This window comes from Anneissia japonica, unplaced genomic scaffold (genome assembly GCF_011630105.1).
Source record: "Anneissia japonica isolate Jap-2015-1 unplaced genomic scaffold, ASM1163010v1 scaffold287829_len2072220_cov186, whole genome shotgun sequence".
Classification (NCBI taxonomy): domain Eukaryota; kingdom Metazoa; phylum Echinodermata; class Crinoidea; order Comatulida; family Comatulidae; genus Anneissia; species Anneissia japonica.
The window spans coordinates 1,567,714-1,588,355 of record NW_022716075.1 but is presented as its reverse complement, the minus strand read 5'-3'; the positions used below and the strand labels follow the sequence as shown (position 1 = coordinate 1,588,355).

The 20,642-nt window shown below is 32.6% G+C and overlaps 2 protein-coding genes across 3 annotated transcripts in view; both read right to left on the bottom strand.

Annotated features, from left to right (window-relative positions):
• Positions 1 to 554: 554 nt before the first annotated feature.
• Positions 555 to 4,124, bottom strand: LOC117109587. Its single transcript, XM_033251964.1, has 2 exons — positions 2,689 to 4,124; positions 555 to 1,571 (listed from the first exon to the last, which is right to left on the bottom strand). The coding sequence occupies exons 1-2, from the start codon at positions 4,087 to 4,089 to the stop codon at positions 1,374 to 1,376; spliced, it is 1,599 nt and encodes a 532-aa protein (XP_033107855.1). The 5' UTR covers positions 4,090 to 4,124; the 3' UTR covers positions 555 to 1,373.
• A 3,979-nt stretch (positions 4,125 to 8,103) lies between these two features.
• Positions 8,104 to 20,642, bottom strand: part of LOC117109585 — a 20,244-nt gene continuing 7,705 nt past the window's right edge. For both annotated transcript variants that reach the window (XM_033251959.1, XM_033251958.1), the window contains exons 2-3: positions 16,306 to 18,690; positions 8,104 to 10,267 (exon numbers count right to left, since the gene is read on the bottom strand). In XM_033251959.1, coding sequence (XP_033107850.1) covers positions 10,040 to 10,267; positions 16,306 to 18,681 — 2,604 coding nt within the window. In that variant the 5' untranslated portion in view covers positions 18,682 to 18,690 and the 3' untranslated portion in view covers positions 8,104 to 10,039. The remainder of the gene's footprint in view (positions 10,268 to 16,305; positions 18,691 to 20,642) is intronic.

Sequence of the window (20,642 nt, the reverse complement as noted above, 5' to 3'; positions counted from 1 at the left end):
GTTGTATGCCCATATATAGTCATGATGTGCCTATATATGGTCATGATGTGATGTCATCATGGCCATATTGAGGCATGTCACGTGTTTTTGTCAAATAAAGTTTGATAGTCGTTTTTCAAAATAACATTTTGGTTTTTGCAAGGTGCCATCTAATGCAAATGTTATTATTTTTTATGATAAAACTTCCCAGTCCCATCACCCTTATAGTCAAAATGAAGCGCCAACAATGTCTCCTGATCTTCTATCAGCGATGTTCGGCAACCATAGAGATCTAATTAATAGAAAATATATTTTAAAACATTTCCTTTGATGATTTTTTTTGTTTAGTTATTTTCATTAGTCTGATCGATCCTCACGCCATCACCTCACCTCACATTGGCCCGCGATATAAAGGAGTCCTGATGGAAAACCTTTTTTAATAAACTATGTCTTGCCGGTATTACGCAAGAAAACATTATTTTTACAGAGAAGATATTTCTACCCACATAAGGGGCTCAGGCAAGCTCTTAGGTTTGACAAATCACGCAGAAAAATACATTATTTCAAGGTTTCTTTATTGCAGAGACTTCCGTATCACTGATAAATGGAATGTAAACTGACCATTGTCAGTGTGACAGATTATTATATTATGGCCTGTAATTAAATAATAATAATAATAACGAGATGCATCTTCGTTAAATAATACACAACTAAGCCTACAAGGTTTCTGTAATACAATATTAAAAACAATGTCTATGTTTATATACACGAGTTGCCGAATATGACATAAGTATTATATACAATAAAATGAAATATATGTTCGGATTGCACAAGGTACAGTATAATTACATTATCTTTTACAAGCATTATAAAAATGAATATTTTTTCATGCTCTGGATCAGATATATCATTAAGAATGTTATTAAGTTGCCTAAAAATATGCTGTAGGTCTTTACTGAAATATTTCTTAGCAGTTTTAATTATTCAGTAACATTTCCTTATAAAAGGGGCAGTCAAAATAACGCAAGGTACCAAATGGTGAACTTAATATTAAAAACAGCCGTTTTAATATATTAAATGTTTAATTGTTTAGTTTCAATTTCGATTTATTTCACAAAGTCACATTCATATTCACATGTATGATTACAATAGAAAATTTAAAGTATGTCTAAAACAATAAATGAAATATGAAAATGAGAAGTAAGGAATTGCTTTGGAAGCAAAGCTTCTGATATGTAACGCTTTTAAATAATAAGATAATTAATTCTTAACCAAAAAAAAAAAAAAAAATGATGATGCTGATGATAAGTTGATAAGCATAGACATGACAACGGATACGATGATAATAATGAGGACTACAACTAAGCCGGGAATATCAACGATGATGGTTACAATTAATGTGATGGTGATGTTGGTTGTTGTTTAAAATATTTGCAGAATTCTTCTAAAATTGGTCTTATATCAGTACATGCACTCCTTGCAACAAAAAAAGACTTGTCAGCATCTCGTGGGGAATGACTGTGTTTCTCAACGTTATCCAGTTCGATTAGTTTTTCAATCCAGTTGTACTTAGGGTTGGTTACAGGCTGAATCTATAAAAGAATGATCAACGTTAAATAATCTAAACTATGCTTTCAGAAATACAGCACAATTAAAACGTAGCATCTCATATACAGAGATCTACAAACAACATAGGTTAAATAAAAATACACAAAAACTAATGGATAATAACAAGATGATTGTAGCTATTTTTAAAATAAACTAATTCAATAAAAGCATTTTAAATGAATCAACATGCTGGATTTTAGATGATTTTTCTTAGATTAGACTTGACTAATTTGGGTTTGTATAACAATTATGAAATAGTACGTTATTCAAATACCTTAGCAAAACAACTGTGAAGGTAATGTAGCAATGTTAGTCTTATAAGCAATAAGCCTTCAACGAATGCTATGAATGTATTTGGGATGAGACGTTTAAGCCGTTGGTCCCGTGTGCATTTATGGCCCATGTGCACGTTAAAGAACGCAGTGCACTCTTCGGAAAAGAGTAGGGGATTGTCTCCTGGTGTACTGCCCAGTCATCACCAGAAGGACCCCACTGGAAATAAGTCTTCTAGACTTTCGTGGGATATCCTTGGTGTTTATACCGAATAAATCCAATCCAATCCATTCAAAAAGTCTGTTTTATTCATTTTACCTTCGTCGTGTAGATTACTGAAGTAGTCTGTGAACAAAGCTAATCGTATTCACAATAATAAAGTGATTCTATATGTCATCAGATAGGAATACTTGATAGTCTATGCTTAATAACACGTGCTTAACTCCAAAATAATCCAGGTAAATATAATGATATATTCACGAAGGTATTGCAATCATTTAATTAAATTTTAGAGTGGCTATTATATTTTGTTTTACACATAAATACATACAACCATGTAAATCATTTGGCTGTAATAGGCATATTACTTTAGACGCACTTAATGAAACTGTAATATTTACTCGGAGTATAAGTAATAGTCTGTTGATTAATGAGCGTGAATAGAAACACACACCACTATAGGATGAGTACATTAGCGTTAATGCTTCGTCCACACATAGTTTTAGAGATCCATAATTCACACAATCATACTACTGTATGTGGACAAAAGTACACACACATGCTGACTTTTTCTATTCGGCTTACTAAAATATGAAGATATATACTTACTGACACAAGAAAATCCAGGAACTCTTTAAACTTAGTAGGGAAGTCTGTCCATCCATACTTAACTGTTATTTTCTTGACAATTTCATTCTCTGCGTCTTTGTTCACAATAAAAAAGTCTGTGTTGTCTTTCGGTATATTCTTGCTTTTTGCTCTTGGGTAATTGTCGTTTTTAAACCTCGTCATTGCATGGTTTAAACTGCTACGGCATTTGTGAATCACATTATCAATATTTCCTGTGTTTTCAATTTTCAATAAATAGCCATATTCCATTTCAAGTTGACATTCCCGTATTTTTTGTAAATCTACATGCATTAAACATCCATCATCGTAGGAACGCACAAGAAGCTCATTAAGGTCATTCAGCATTGACCCATTTTCACTGGTTGCCATGATAAATTTTTTAACCAAAGCACAATACTTGATGAAGTCCTGATGATTTGTTTCTTCTTTAATTTCTCTGAATAATCTCATCGCACCCTCTACACTACCCATCTTTGCAGCACATGCAAAGTGGTCTATAGCTTTGGTATGTTCTCCTGATTTCGCAGCCTTCTCACCTTTAGCTACTGCTAAATCTATTTGAAGTTTATTAATATTGTCTTCATGTTTTTCTTCTGCATCTTTAATTTCTTCCAACATTTTTTCAGCATTACTGAGATCACCTAACTTTATATATACATTAGTTAGTTTAAGACGAATGTCAATTTCTTGATTTCTGTCATGATTTTCGCCTGCCAGAAGACAATACAATGCTTCATTATATTCTGAACAGGTGTCTTTATAACGTCCAATTTTTTCATGAATCTTGGCAAGTTCTAGTGTTGGATTAATCCTTTTTGATATTTTTTTTGACCGCTTTTTCATCAAATGAAAATATTTTTCTATATGTCCAATGACCTTCTGAACTTGTTCTTCTTCCTCTTCTATAAATTTCACCTCTTTTTCCGCTTGTTCTGATGAATTTTCTATTACAAATGAACTAAGGGCTATTTCTAAACATGCATAGTTTTTGTCATAAGCCTCCTCAAATTGTTTCTTTACTGCCATACTTGAGGCGTAATTTCGGTTGATGTCAAATTGATCAAATGGATCTTTGAAATTATGAAGGAGATTTTTATACATTGCAAAACCTTCGCGTTGTCTTTGTGTGCCTAACAATGCCTGTGCTTTTTGTATTCTAGCTCCGACATTCGATGGTTTCTTATCGATCACATAATCAAGGCACTTTAACTCTTCTTCTGTGTTTCCCTGTTCCCTGTAAAGAACTGCCTCCTGGGCAATAACACATGCTGCAATTTCAAATTTCTTCTTAGCTGAATCGATAACATCACGGGCTTCTTGAAAGTATCTCTGAGAGGTTTCATGTTGAAAGTTTCTTTGAGACGTAAAATGACGACCCATATGAATATAACATTGAGCTACTTCACTCAATATCTTTGGCCTAGATGCGTTTGTAATGCTCGTTTAAGTAGAGTATTAATCATATCATTATAATCATTCTCGGAGTCAATATTATTCCCGGATGCGTTGGTTTTTGAGCACTGAGTTTTATCCTTGTTGTACTCTCCTACATCATGTTCATATTTTCTTCTTTTTATATCTGCTAAAATTACCCTAGCATAAGCGTGGTCCGATTTCAGTTTCAAAACTTTTTTCATAATCCGTTCAACTTCGATTAGTTTAGAAGAATACTGATTCTTTCTCAACTTGAGTTTATATCTTCGACACTTAATGAGCCCAAGCATGAACAACCACTCGGCATTGGTTGGACATGCCTTAGTTGCTATAATCAACTGACTTTCACTTTCACTGTATCTCGAATATGACAACTTAGAATAAGCAAGCGCTTTAGTTACACAGATACTTGCTTGAAATTTCTCTTTACGATCTTCGTCCTGATATTTTGTAAGAAGTTGTTCAAGCTTCTTTAAACGTGAAATGTCAGGCTGGTCTTCTATTGAAATCCAACAGTCCATTGCTAGGTATATTGATTTGTAACCATCTTTGATCGGTCCATCACTTAGTTGTTTTATCAAATCAAATGCATTATTGTTTTTCTCCATTGCTTTTGAAATGTCTTTCTCATTCTCACTAATTCCTTTGCATTCTGACACGTGTAAATAGCTTTCTAAAAATAGAACCTCAATTGCAAACGATTCTTTATCTTGTAAGTGCTCTTCTATCGAATGTTTTATTGACTGAAAAGATTTAGATGTTTTTTCAATATCCCAATTAGCATGAAACTCAACACGTGTTAATGCGTCTTTAATTTTCTGTTTTTGGTCCATTGCGTGATACTAAAATAGAGAGATCACTGTGGTTATTTTGTCAATCATTGTGATTATTTCTCCAGCAAAAAGTATACAAAAAAAAATTATTACAGTAAAATAGGTAAGATAATAATGCATATACAAAAGTGATATATCCAGTAAACCTGAAAATCACTCTTTAAAACGGTACTCAAGCAAACAAATCAACGGCTGATAACTGTGGCCGAATGCATTAAGCAAACATGGTTTCCTATTGTTGAGCTAATAAACCTGAACAATTAAAATGTGGACTGCTTGCTTTTAACTGTAACTTTATTATCTTTCACTTGAAAACGCCATTAACTTCCATGCAAATTAATTAACAGACTTGAAGGCCTTAAAACACTTAATTAACAAGAAGGTAAGTAATAAAATACAAAATAATTTAATTTGCTAAAGTATGAAACCACTGCTATCATTGGCTTTTCCAACAATTGTTTCAAACTAGCTATTTATATCTTAAACACAAAAATACTGTGAAATGCATAAACAATTTTCGCCCTCGGCTTAAAGCATTTTTACGCAATTGCACTGACCTTCGCAGGGACGGGTACTTTAGCGTTACGGTAAGAACTCCCTCCCTCCAACTCTCCCTCCATATTATGATCCCGGTTCATGGTTCATGGTATCCCCTATTACTTTTCAAATTCTTAAAGAGCTAGTTTATAACAATGGCTTTTTTTCTGCTAACGTAGGAAAAGCCAATAAGATCAGGGTTTTATGCATGGTAGTAATAATGTAGCATTGACCAGAACGTGACTTGGAATTGTTAAAGAATTTAAGGTAGGCCAAGTCCTTTTTACCTCAAAACGTATTGGTTTGACTAAAAATAAATGATTATTAAATGGTTAAATAATTGTGTTTTGATCACTTCACTAGCACTTTTTGTGGACTTTGAACATCATTTACCATTATAAGACAGGGGCGGATTTAGCATGCTCAGAATGCAGTGGGCGTGAGCTGCGAGCGGATCAGTGCCGGCGCCATGATATCCCCGACTAGAAAAACGTGGCCGGCGTGGTTGCTAAAAACCTTTCGAAAGTAGCACACTGCTAAAACCATTTCGAAAGTAGCCCCCCCCCCCCCCCCCCCCCCACCCCGAAAAAATAATAGGCCTCTGTACAAAATACATATAATTTTGTTAAATTTTTTTCTCCCCGACGAATTGCGGTTTTTCTCCTCGGCGAGCCTCCTAGCTCCCCATAGGGCCGCCACTGAGCGGAATGCTCAGATATAGACCTGCGCACGCCCCACCAGGGGCAGAGCCTTTGTGGGATTATAAGGAGCGAAACCCATTCGAAGCTCTAGCACTCTTTATGAAATTTGAGTTTGTATTTGATCGATTATTACCTGGCATGGTAATTCTGTGATAAGCTTGCATTTGGTGCATGAAGTATACTCATTTTAAATGAAAGGAATGCTTTAAATGACAACACATCAGTGTGCGAATATATCGATTGCTCGGTGAAAACTGATAGAAACATTAACATTTGGAGCAACGACAGGCTGAAATAGACAGTGACACAAAATGCAGCCTCTTTGCTATAATGTTGTAGTTCGGTATAGAAAAAGGCTTGGACACTGTAGGCCGTTTAATTAATGTGTGAATGTGTGTGCAATTATAATTCCAAGTGTTACAATATTTATCAATGGATTGATGTGTTTAGATTAAGAAACATTATTTACACGGTACGCCCTTCACGCCCCCTCCACACTTGTAAATCCGCCACTGACAATAAAAGGCCCAGATTTTTCAGGAACGTGGCCTTTTGAGGAGGATCAGCAATATAGTTAGCATTATAAATTTATATTTTAACTGATTAGGTCTACGTAACTCTTTATATCTATTTGTGAATGTTACCCTTATCTTTAATTTGAGCCTTAATTTTGTTTTCTTTTACGGCTATAATAATCTATCAACATTTCTTGATCTTGGCATTGACATTGGTAGAGTACATGCAGTGGCGGCGCCAGCGGGGGGGGGGAGGGACTCAAGCCCCCCCCCCCCCCCCCCCATCCGCCAAAGCTCGTCGGGCAGTCGGACCAAAAAAAAAAAAAAAATAGGCCTAGTTATCCCATCCCAGCCATTTCCGGCCATCTAGAAGTCCCAATTAAAAAAAATAATCTTGTTTTAGGAGGAGGGGACATCCTCCACTCATACCCACCTCCGGCTTCGGCCTTCGGCCCTTTCAACACCTACCTTTGAGTCTTGTGTGTAAATAAAGCCTGCTCTTTTTAGATTTAAAATATCCTCCTTCCTCGTTTGTTCTTAACTGAACACCTTTAATATGTCTATTATAATGAGCAATATGTGCTTGGTCGACTGTTAGTCTAGAAATAACACGATGCAACTGCTACCTGTAACTGTTCACAGCAAGTATCAGCCATTCTAGAATTAACACGTAGGCCTAACTGCTACTTGTAATCAGTGCAGGGAATTACCATAATATAGCTTCATTATACATTCATGAATAAACATGTAACCTATGCACCCTAACGAAATCCAGATGACGATTTATGTAGACCTAATAATATTGCATGCAAATATTCATTTTAAAAATGTGTTTGCAAAATAATAAAAATCTTCAATGTGGGTGGTCCATCCAGCCGAAGCTGATCATTAGGGATCCTAAACAAACACAGTAAAACAAGATAAAAGAGAGTATGAATCTATTTTTAATAGTAAAATTAATGAATTTGGACGATGTAGCCCTAATGAAATAATCAAACAAAAAATATATAAGAAATATTTACATCGAGGGGAACAACCCCCACCCAATAAAAGAAAACTGACAGTAAAATCATTCTTAATTTACAAAATTAAATCATATCATTCTAAATTTACGAAGTGAATTAATTCAAAAAAATTTATAAAACATAAATAATTTTTAAAAATCAGTAATGAATTTACAATTAAAGCTTTAGGCTCTGGTAGTTCTTTTGCTTGATTTGCTATTAAATATTTTTAAATCTGTGTACGCATTTGGACCATAACTATTTTTTAAATTAGTAACATGTGAATTTCATGTGAACCCATGTCATAATCAAACAACACAATACGATATCTTATAACGCATAACTGAAATGACATACCAACGCAAATAAATAAGTTTCCATAACGTTTAATTACATAAAACTGTGCACTGTATTGGCAGCACTATGCGAGTACAAGACATCGGGGAGGAGGTACCATTCAACTGACTGGCACTCGGGAAGAGAGCAAGATTCAGTGCATTCATGACTTAGGGGTCGCACTGCTTCCCCTCTGTGTTCAGATGAGTCAAATCCTGGCTATCTGTTTTCTAGTAATAATAGCCAAATGTAGAGCGAGACCTTGAATAATAATAATAAAAAAAACAATAGAAATCACATTTCTAAAGTACATGTAGGTGTCACAGAACATAAAACCACCGAAAATGAGAATAGCCCTATTTAAAAAAAAAAAAAAATTACCTTTTACGTTTTTGCGAAAATTGGCAACATTTTCACATTGTCATTTTTCTGTTGATTCTTACATTGTGGTACGTAAGGATCATAAGATTACCGATTATGTTTGACTTACCCTTGTTTCCTTAGCGGTAAAAGTTAGGTGTGAAAGTTCATTAGCACTTATTTTAATGCTCATTCAATCCGAAGATGCTCATGGCTGACTTGTATACTTGATTAAGATATAAAAACGGCCGACGCTTATTCGATTGTTCGTTATAATAATTATATTTATAAAATAGTTATATTTTTTCAAGTTCTAAAATTATCTGTGCCTAAAAGATATTCAACCTATTGAAGTAAATTGATCAAAAACAGCATTATCGTCCATTTTTAGATTACTTGCAATGTTCTCATAATATTGTGATTTTGTCAAATAACATCTGTTGTGGGTAATCCACACATATACAACGACCGATAGTTGTATATTCTGGATAATATAGAAAAACTCAAGAATAGTAGTCTACAAGTCTATTAGTATTTTGTCAGGACAATTAGACATTTTGATAAACGTGCAATGTGCCAAAACAATTACATAGCACAAACTCTGTTTAGTGGCACTTTTGAGAGCTTACTTAAACAATAATCTTAACGAGTCTTAAGTCTGATCTTATAGAGTTAAACTATATCAACGAACATTAAGAGTGGGTTTCAGAGTGCAATGAGTGGCAATAATATACTCAGCTTCAGAGGTCTGATCAAACAAATCCATCTGCCTATCAGAGGTCTAACGATTCATCAATCTGATTGAATAGTGTTTACTGAGTCTGACAAATAATTAACTGACAGTGCATGCCTTATTTGTTCCTTCATATCTGCATCAGGGATGTAACTATAACATTTTTTTTATCTCTTACATCAAGGTATAAATTATACCAGTAATGAATTAATAATGGTCATATATTATAATAATATTTTTGTAATTCTTAATGCCTGGAACAAGGAAAATAATGTAAAATAACGAAAAGCATACTTAAGTAAATTTGATAAATTGGAATACAGTAGTAAGATTAATCATTGATTATTAATTTCAATAATGGGATATAATTATAGAATAAAGTTTATAAGCTCGGAAAGAAATTGTGTAGTTTATTATTATAAATAATCTATGTTTTGTAAAAATAAGTGATTTTGTTTTGACGGTACGTATCATGACGACAACAACATTGGTGGCGATATGATGGTGATGACGACGATGATGATAATGATTTTGATGGTGATAATAAAACGGTAATAGACCTTTACTCTAAGCACTACGTCTTGGATATCGTTATTAAGGTCCCACAAAAAGACAGTAAGAAGCATACGCAGACACTTGCGTTTTTGGGGCAGCATGTGTGCTTGCTAGTTCACGCACGTATTCCTTCCCCTGTCATGATTGGTCAGTTGTTAAGTTTGATTGACACTCCGGAAATGTCCATTTTGATGATGGCTACCGGTACATTATGATACTGCTGATGGCAAGAACAATGGAAAGGTTTAATAAAACCCAGTAATGACGATGACGAAGACGATGATGATACTGACGACAACGACAACTACAACAGCAGTAACGACTAAGCTGGCAACAACGGCGATGATGGTTTGGTTTGTGGTGGTGATGTCGCTTGTGGATCAAAAAATTTGCAGAATTTTTCTAAAATGGGCCTTATATGACAACATGCATTCCTTGCAATATCCATAGACTTGGTAGCTTCTTGTAGGGGTTGTTTGTGTTTCACAACGTTATCCAGATCGATTAATTCTTTAATCCAGTTGTTCTTAGGGTCGGTTAGAGGCTGAATCTATAAAAAGAATGATCGTCGTTAAGTAACCTAAACTATGAATTTAGAAATATATCATAATTAATATATAACACCACTTATACAAAAATATATATGATTGCAAATACTGTACATTCAAACAGCATACGTAATGCACATCGGAAAATATGCTAAAACTATAATTAATAAATAGTAACAAGATAGGCCTAATTGGAGACATTGATTTTATAATTTTTAGATTAGATTTTACTGACTTGAGATTTTTGATAACAACTATGAAACAGTGCGTTAGGCAAAATCTCAGCAAAACAATGGATGTGAAATTGTGAGGGTAGTGTAGCAGTGTTCTAAGCAATAAGCCTTCAGTGAAAGAGATAAATGAAAAACATTTATTTTACATAACCAAGAACTTCTGTTCTATTTACATTCAAAAGTTTTTTCGTGTACGGAATATAAATTTGTTGTTTGTTATCCAGTGGTTGAATTTTGCCGTGTTATGAGCCAGGTCCTACGAGATATACTAAAAATATACCTAAAGTGGTGACGTCACAAAAAATAATATGAGTTAAGCTCGCTAGTTATAATATAAGGCTTGCTACTCATAAGGTTCATTAGATTCGCTAGTCATAACATTAGCTTACCCTATACCAGATGGTCGCTATTCCTAATGAAAAAAGGGGGTTCGCAATTTATAAAATATAAGGACCATATAGGTTCCATGTCGTATAAGGACCATAAGGTTCCATGTCGTAATAAAAAAAAAAGGGTCACTAGTCATAATTTAATAAAAGGTTCACACTTCATAAGGTTCGCCAGTCATAATCAAAACAGGGGTTCGATATGTATAATACAAATATAGAACAGTAATTCATAAAATTCGCTAGTCTTAATAAAAAAGGGAGTTGCTAATCATAATTAAAAATAAGTTCGCTAGTTATAATTGACAAAAAAGGGTTCCTTAGTCATAATTGAACAAAAGGTTCGCTAGTCATAATCAATAAAAAGATTCACTAGTCATAGTGTAAACAAAGGACCGCTATTCATAAGGTTCGCTAGTCATAATTAAAAAAGGATTCGCTATTCATAATAAAACAAAGGTTTCGCTAGTCACAATCAATATAAAAAATGTTTTTTTTTAAATAGTAAATTCTGTAGTCATAATTTGGAAAAAAAAAATCGTGCGCTACATTATAAAAATGTCAATTAAAGCTAGTCATAATATTGTATTTCATCCATATTATCATCACCACAATATTTCCCCTTGAAACCTTCATGTCTGTCATTCCTCCCACTGCCCATTATATTTATGTATTCTGTTTTTGACTATTCTTTTTATTGATAATGTCAATAAAATTAGTAGATTGATTGAATCATTGCTTAATCACATAAACTTCCTGAGGAATATTTAATTATATGTTTATAATTCTAAGGTGTTAAAAGTCGGAAGGGGAGTTTATTCGGGGTAGGCGTAGCCTATGCATTTTTGGATGTAAATTAAATGTTATGCATAAATATAACGCCATTTCATTCTGCGTGAAACGAAAACTACAACAATACATTCATGTTGTTACATAGTTGATTAAGCCTTTACAGGGTCATTATTGACATTGTTTTACATTCTTAGCCATTCCGACCCTCTTAATGTTATTGATTTAGTGTCAGTAGTAGTGGTAATATTAAGTAGGCTATGTAAACAAATTGTATTACTCACCTACTACACTATTCAGGATATTCTGGCTCCATTCCAAGGAGCCCTGTTCACCTCTCTGGCTTCGTATCGTAGCCAGAGATGTGAACAGCCAAGGAGGTGGACAGGGTTCCGGAGAATGGAGCCGAAATATTCTGAAAAGTGCAGCAGGTGAGTAATAAAATTTGTTTTATGACTTATTGTTATCACCACTACCACTGACACTAAATCAATAACATTAAGAGGGTCGGAATGGCTAAGAATAAAAAATGTAAAACAATGAAAACTACAACACTTGTCAAAAAGTGAAAAATATACTATTGTAAACAAACGATATAATTATATATACACCAGCTATGGTCAAATAGCACTTGCTGCCTTGCAGGTCGGATTACAGTTGCAAGACAAAGGCTATAGGACCATCCCAGAAAGAAAAGGATAGTAGAATATATATATATATATATATATATATATAAAATATATATATAAAATATATATATATATATATGAACAGCATATATATTTGAACAGCATAATTAAACAAATGAAATACCAAGTTGAAGTATAGCCAAACATATAGGCCTAACTTTTATTGATCACGAATATTTCGGTCGCACCTCCAAACTTTCTCAACGTATAGTGACAAACAATAGAAAGTGGTGACATAGTATAAAATCTGTGAGCCTATACAATAACAATGCATAAATAAATGAACAAAGGCAAGCGGCGATTATGAGATAAAAAAATAGAATATACAGTACGAAAGCCGCATCATACTAGACGGGATAAACCGAGATCTTGGCATACTTAGCGGATACACATTTATTAATTAGAACTTCATTATATATATAAACTTTATTTCATCTCGAAAATAAAAGCACAAAAAGTACAAATAAACTTGTTCGATTAAAATAATCGTTCTTCCACAAGATCGAGAAAAATTACATATAAAACATTTAAAATATCAAAGCATTAACAAATTCAAATTACAAAACAGTAAAATACACTACATTAGGTTAAAAATCATTTACTATTTACTAATAAATTATTTATTGTTATTAAATTATAATTATATTATTATTGTAATTGTAATTATTATTATATTCAATTTTTTATTGTTATTATTGTTATTATTATAATTATCATTATTACTATTAAATTCTCAGTTTATATTATATATATATTTTTTAATCATTTGTATAATGTTATTTTGGAAAGTGCGATATGGAATTCTTTAAAATTTCATTTTTGTCAAAATTGTAAGCATTCCAATATGTTGCACCTCGATATGAAATGCTACGTTTTTTAAAACTTGTGTTTGGTTTAGGAATAAATAAATTTGTTACACTATGCCGGAAATTGTAATTAAAAGTATTTGTTTTGAATATATTATTTTGTAAATCATTACAACGTGCAATTTATTTAAAAATGAATAAAACAAATTAACAAATAAGGAAAACAATAAATATAATGTTTATTTAAGTCAATATCCTACACTCTACTAGTGTTTCTGTCATATATTATAGAAATTACATAGTATACAAAGTAAATGTGTTGGTATATAAATCAACATGCAACAAAATTATTTCAGATTCAGATTTATTCACACAATGCATACAGGCTGTCTCTTATACACATCTAGATGTGTATAAGAGACAGATTATTACAGACTAATACAGAGTTATATATAACTTTATTTCATCTCGAAAATAAAAGCACAAAAAGTACAAATAAACTTGTTCGATTAAAATAATCGTTCTTCCACAAGATCGAGAAAAATTACATATAAAACATTTAAAATATCAAAGCATTAAAAAATTCAAATTACAAAACAGTAAAATACACTACATTAGGTTCAAAATCATTTACTATTTACTAATAAATTATTTATTGTTATTAAATTATAATTATATTATTATTGTAATTGTAATTATTATTATATTCAATTTTTTATTGTTATTATTGTTATTATTATAATTATCATTATTACTATTAAATTCTCAGTTTATATTATATATATATTTTTTAATCATTTGTATAATGTTATTTTGGAAAGTGCGATATGGAATTCTTTAAAATTTCATTTTTGTCAAAATTGTAAGCATTCCAATATGTTGCACCTCGATATGAAATGCTACGTTTTTTAAAACTTGTGTTTGGTTTAGGAATAAATAAATTTGTTACACTATGCCGGAAATTGTAATTAAAAGTATTTGTTTTGAATATATTATTTTGTAAATAAGTGGGCGCCTGTTTCCACAGAATCTTGTAAATCATTATTAAACATTCATATTCATCACGTTGAGATAAAGAGAGCCAATTTGCTTCTTTAAGGGCTATATTGCTTGGTGTGTCCCAAGTTAGGTTACACACCAATCTCGCAGTCCTATTTTGAACAGTTTGTATTCTTTTCAAAATCGAAGAACCGCAATTTCCCCATATAACATTTCAATAGATTAAGTAAGGCGATACAATGGAATTAGCAAGTTTTTAGGATATCATTTGGCATTACATATTTACATCTTTTTAACATTGATAAACAATTTACAGCCTCTACTCTTGTGTTTTCAATGTGTTTACTCCATGATAGGTGTTCGTCAATGGTTATTCCTAAGTGTTTACGTTATATCGTCATTGCGGCTATAAAACTAAACTAAAACTAAAAGAAATGCATACTTTTTGAGTCCGTACTTAGCCCAAAAAAATCCGCAATGAAAATATAACATGTACCCCGGGCCCGGGAGTTACAGGACTGTTACTATCTGAATGGTTGACATCCCATTGCTGTGACTATTTAGTCTTTGGCTTGAACCGATTATAAATTGTGACTTTGAAACATTTGAACTCAATTTGTTGCTTTTGAGCCATTCATATACATTTTTTAGGTCCGTATTTAAAGTTTCAATAATGTCATATTCGTTATTAGAATCATAATAAATAATAGCATCATCAGCATACATGCTTATCTCACATTTTTGTAAGGCATTTGGTAGGTCATTTATATAAATTAAAAAAGCTAATGGTCCAATAATTGATCCTTGTGGCACTCCACATATAATTTGAGTAGTATCTGATTTAGTATTATTTGCGATGGTCAATTGAGTCCTTTCATATAGGTGCTTTCAAACCATTTTATTGAATACTCACTAAGGCCATAAAGTTTAAGTTTATAGTAATATTTTGTGATCAACACTATCAAACGCCTTTTTGAAATCAAGTAGCGATAAACCGAAAATGTTTCCATCATCCACAGCACTATACCATTTTTCTGTTATGTTTAATAGGGCCGTAGATGTGGAAAAATATGGCCGGAAACCCGACTGATTTTCAAACATTAGATTATGAGAAACTAGATATGAGTATAGTTGATCGAAAACCGCTCTTTCCATAATTTTGGAGATAATGGGTAATACTGAAATTGGTTTATAATTTCCTGGATTAGACATTTCTCCACTTTTGAATAGCGGCGTTACCTTCGTACTTTTCCAGTTTTCTGGAAATTTACATGTTGTAAAAGAATGACAACATTAAGAACTGTCTTAAATTTTTAGTATTATTGATGAGCCGCTGACAGTTTGCATAGGTTCTACAGTACCTAGTATGATGCGGGTTTCGTATATTCTATTGTTTCATCTCATAATCGCCGCTTGCCTTTGTTCATTTATTTATGCATTGTTATTGTATAGGCTCACAGATTTTATACTATGTCACCGCTTTCTATTGTTTCTATAATATTTATATATCATGATGCCAGTGTCTACCGTCACTACACGTTGAGAAAGGTCGCAGGTGCGAAGGAAATATTCGTGATCATTTAAAAGTTATATGTTTCGTTATACGTCAACTTGGTATTTCATTTGTTTACATATACAGACGTATATATTTACAAACTTATATGTACATAATATACGCGTACATATATACGCGTGTACAGCGTGTACATATATTATACGTATGTACCCTCCTGTTCCCTCTTGTAAGAGGCAAACTTTGTGTTTGCTGTTGGTTTGGAAAATAAATAAATAAATAAATAAAATTAAGAAAGTCTTCCTTCAACAAGCCACCGCACAGAGTTAATTTACAGTAACTCCTTCATTCTGATTTACCTGTAGCTCGTTATAAAGTAATCTTTTGATAATTTTTGTTATAGTTAAAATCATGTTTATATTAGAGAAACTTACGACACTGTAATATTCTATCGGCGTACGCAATAGAGACACGTACCATTTAGGACGAGTACTGGTGTCAATGCTTCATTGACATTACAAACAAAAGTCTGTCAATAATTATTATATGTACGTACAGTAGTACCCACTAGTCTCAAAATAGTGACTGTTTCCATTCAGCTTACTAAAAATATGAAGATACTTACCGACACAAGATAATCCAGTAAGTCTGAAAAGTCAGTATCAAAGTTTGTCCATCCATAATCTTTTACTCTCTTGACAATTCTTTGCTTAATTATATTTCTTTGTATTTCTTTTTCTTTGGGCTTTTTATGCACTATAAAAAAGTCACAGTCGTCTTTCCATTTATCTTTGTTTTTCGCTTTTGGGTAATTGCAGTTTCTAAACATTATCATTACATAGTTTAAAATGCTACGACATTTGTGAATCACAGTAGCAATATTTTCAGTGTTTTCAGGAGCCAATAAATAGCCATATTCCATTTCAAGTTGACATTCCCGTATTTTTTGTAACTCTGAATGCATTAATTTTAAACATCCATCATCATAGGAACGCACAAGCTCATTAAGGTCATCCAGCATTGACCCATTTTCACTGGTTGGCATGATACATTTTTTAACTAAAGCACAATTCTTGATGAAGTCCTGATGATTTGGTTCTTCTTGAATTTCTCTGAATAATCTCTTCGCACCCTCTACACTACCCATCTTTGTTGCACATGCAAAGTGGTCTATAGCTTTGGTATGTTCTCCTGATTTTGCATCCTCTTCACCTTTAGCTACTTCTAAATCTATTTCTAAATCTATAAGTTTATTAATATTGTCTTTATGTTTTTCTTCCACATCTTTAATTTCTTCCAACATTTTTTCAGCGTTACTGAGATCATTTAACTTTATATGTACATTAGTTATTTTAAGAAGAATGTCAATTTCTTGATTTTTGTCGTGATTTTCTCCTGTCGGAAGATAAAGTAATGCTTCATTATAGTCTGAAAAGGCGTCTTTATAACGTCCAATTTTTTCGTGAAACTTGGCAAGTTCTAGCGTTGAATTAATTTTTTCTGATATTTTCTTTGACCGCCTTTTAACCAAATTAAAATGTTTTTTTATATGTCCAATGACTTTCTGAACTTGTTCCTCTTCCTCTTCTATAAATTTCACCTCTTTTCCCGCTTGTTCTGATGAATTTTCTTTTACAAATGAATCAAGGGCTATTTTTAAACATGCCTTGTTTTTTTTATAAGCCTCGTCAAAGTTATACATTACTGCCAGACTTGAGGCGTAATTTCGGTTGATGTCAAATAGATCAAATGGATGATCTTTAAATCCAGCAAGGAGATTATCATACAGTTCAAAAGCTTCGGGGCGTCTTCCGGTGTTTAGTAATGCTTGTGCTTTTTGTATTCTAGCTCCGACATTCGATGGTTTCCTCCTGATCACTTCATCAAGACATTCTAACTCTTTTTCTGTGTATCCCTGTTCCCTGTAAAGAACTGCTTCCTGGGCAATGACACATGCAAATGTTAACTCTTCTACGTTTCCCTGTTCCCTGTAAGGAACAACCTCTTCAGCAGTTACATGTGTAAATTTCTTCTTAGCTAAATCGATTACATCATGGGCTTTTTGAAAGTATATTAATTGAGATGTCTGTTGAGAGTTTCGTTTAATTCCTTTAGACATATAACAACCCATACGGATATAACATTGAGCTACTAAGCTCATTATCTTTGGTCTGGATGCGTTGTCTGTTGCCCATGTAAGCAAAGAAATGACCTTACCATCGTAATCATTCTCGGATACAAAATTGGACACGTTGGTCTTTGAGCTCTGGGTTTTATCCTTGTATACTTTTTCTTCGTATTTTCTTCTTTGTATATCTGCTAAAATTACCATAGCATAAGCGTGGTCCCATTTTAGTTCCAAAACGTTTTTCATAATCCGTTCAACTTCGATTAGATTTGAAGAATACTGATCCTTTTTCAACTTGATTCTACATCTTCGAAACTTAATGAGTCCAAGCATAAATAGCCACTCCGCATTAGTGGGAGATGTCTCAGTTGCTTTAACCAACAGTCTTTCACTTTCATTGTATCTCGAAAATGACAACTTGGAAAGAGCAAGCGCTTTAGTTACACAGATACTTGCTTGAAATTTACGTTTATCAACTTCGTCCTGATATTTTTTAAGAAGATGTTTAAGATCCTGAAAACTTGAAATATCAGGCTGGTCTTTTTCTACTGAAAACCAACAGCGCATTGCCAAACATATCGATTTGTAACCATCTTTGATTGGTCCATCATCTAATCGTTCTATCAAAGCAAATGCTGTATTGTTTTTCTTTCTTGCTTTAGAAATGTCAACCTCACTAAGTCCTTTACAATTTGACATATATAAATAGCTTTCTAAAAGACGAACCTCGATTTTAAACGATTCTATATCCTGTAAGTGCTCTTCTATTGACTGTTTTATTGACTGAAAAGATTTAGATGTTTTTTCAATATCCCAGTTATAATGAAACTGAATATCTTTTAGTGCCTCTTCAATCTCCTGTTTTGGGTCCATTATGTGACACTGTAAGTAAAGAGAAAAAAATCAATGTCGTTATTTCTTCAATCATTTGTGATTATTTATCAAGCAAAAATTAGTACAGTAAAATTAGGTATTAAGATAAAGTCACATTTAAAAATTAATGATAAAATTAATCATGCACAAACAAAAGAGATACAGTGTGGGGCTAAACCTAAAAATCACCCTTTAAAACTTACTCAAGCAAAAAATTCAACGGCTGATAATGTACTCTAAACGAATTCATTAAAAAAATGCCGTGCCCTATTTGTTGGGCTAATAAACCTGAATAAAAATGTGGACTGCTTGCTTTTAACTGTAACTTTATTATCTTTTACTTAAAAACGACTTAAAGGCCTTAAAAACTCCCAAGTAATAAAAAGCTAAATAATAAAACACAAAATTATTTATTTGTATAAACACTGCTCTTATTGGCTTTTCATGCGTTAGCACAAAAAGACATTGTTTCAAACTATAGTTATATATTAAACATAAAAATGCCTAAACAATTTTCGCCCTTGACTTAAAATATTTTACGCAAGGAAGACAAACTATAACTGCGCTGACCTTCGCAAGGACGGATTCTATGGTAAAAACTCCAACCCCCCACCCCCTTTCTATCTTTACAATAACATTTTGTGCTACAATGACGTTATACCCATTTTAAATGAGAAGAATGTTTTAAATGACACATCATTGTACGTATATATCGATTGGTAGGTGAAAACTGATTAACATTTAAAACATTGAAATGGACAATGAAGGCCCAGAGTTTTTAGAATCGTGGCCTTTTGAGCAAGATCAACAACCATGGTTACTATAAATTTGTATTTTGATTCGGCCTTCTTAACTCATTATATATATTTATGAATATCATATACCCGTGCTCCGCACGGTGTTGAATGAGTGGGACAGGAGGCGATCATGTACATTGTTGGATGGGGATCAGTTAGGAGGCAATCGTTGTGGATGTTATGGTTATCATATGTCCTTATTTTTCTGAAGGACGTCTTTGTAGTTTTGAGTGTCTTTGCTGCACACTGTAGTCCTTGTGAGGAATTATTGTGTGATCAAGGGTGGATCCAGAATGTTTCAAACCTGTCTCTTATACACATCTAGATGTGTATAAGAGACAGGCGCACAACAGTTTCAGAATACTAAATAGGCCTAATAATTGAATAAGCAAATAGCACATATATTGCATTGAAATTTAAAAAAAAATTGTGGCAAAACGGAACGGGAGCCTTATTAAGTGACGTCCCTCTCCCCTACTAGATTTTCCAAAGTTGCTTTGTGCTACCTTCTTGAAGTGAAAGTACAGCAATATACAGTAGGACTGGCCAAGTTGGGCATGAGAGAAGGAGTAGTGCTAAAGTGCGAGCCAGCGAGTCATGCGAGCCAATGCGCGAGTCATGCGAGCCAGCGAGCCATACATTTTAAATCTTTTTTTTTTTCATTTTTTCCAGTTTTGCAAACACGTAGGCCTATACTAGCCTATATTTTTTGGCCTAGTAGATGCAAATGAATAACACACCGATCATGCGCAGTACTGTACATACACTTTTGGACTTACTTTTTCGAATCGTCGATCCGAAAGTATGCAGCACTGATAGATGTTGTTAAAATACAGATATACAGATACATACATACATACATACATACATACATATATATATATATATGTATATATATATATATATACTGTATTTAATTATATATTTATTTATATATTTTTTATATATTTATTTATATATATATTATTTTATATATAATGTATTTATTTATATATTTTTATATTTATTGTATATTTATATATATATTTATTTGTATATTCAGTTATATATATGTATATATTTATTACATATTTATTTTATATACTTATTTGTATATATATATATATATTTATTTATATATATATACTGTATTATTATTATATATATACTGTAATTATTTGTATA

Excerpts from the sequence above, each read along its gene's own strand:
- LOC117109587 (XM_033251964.1), bottom strand. The coding sequence starts at position 4,089 with ATGGGTCGTCATTTTACGTCTCAAAGAAACTTTCAACATGAAACCTCT. Across the intron at positions 1,572-2,688 it reads TCCTGGATTTTCTTGTGTCA|ATTCAGCCTGTAACCAACCC; the intron begins GTAAGTATATAT and ends ATTCTTTTATAG.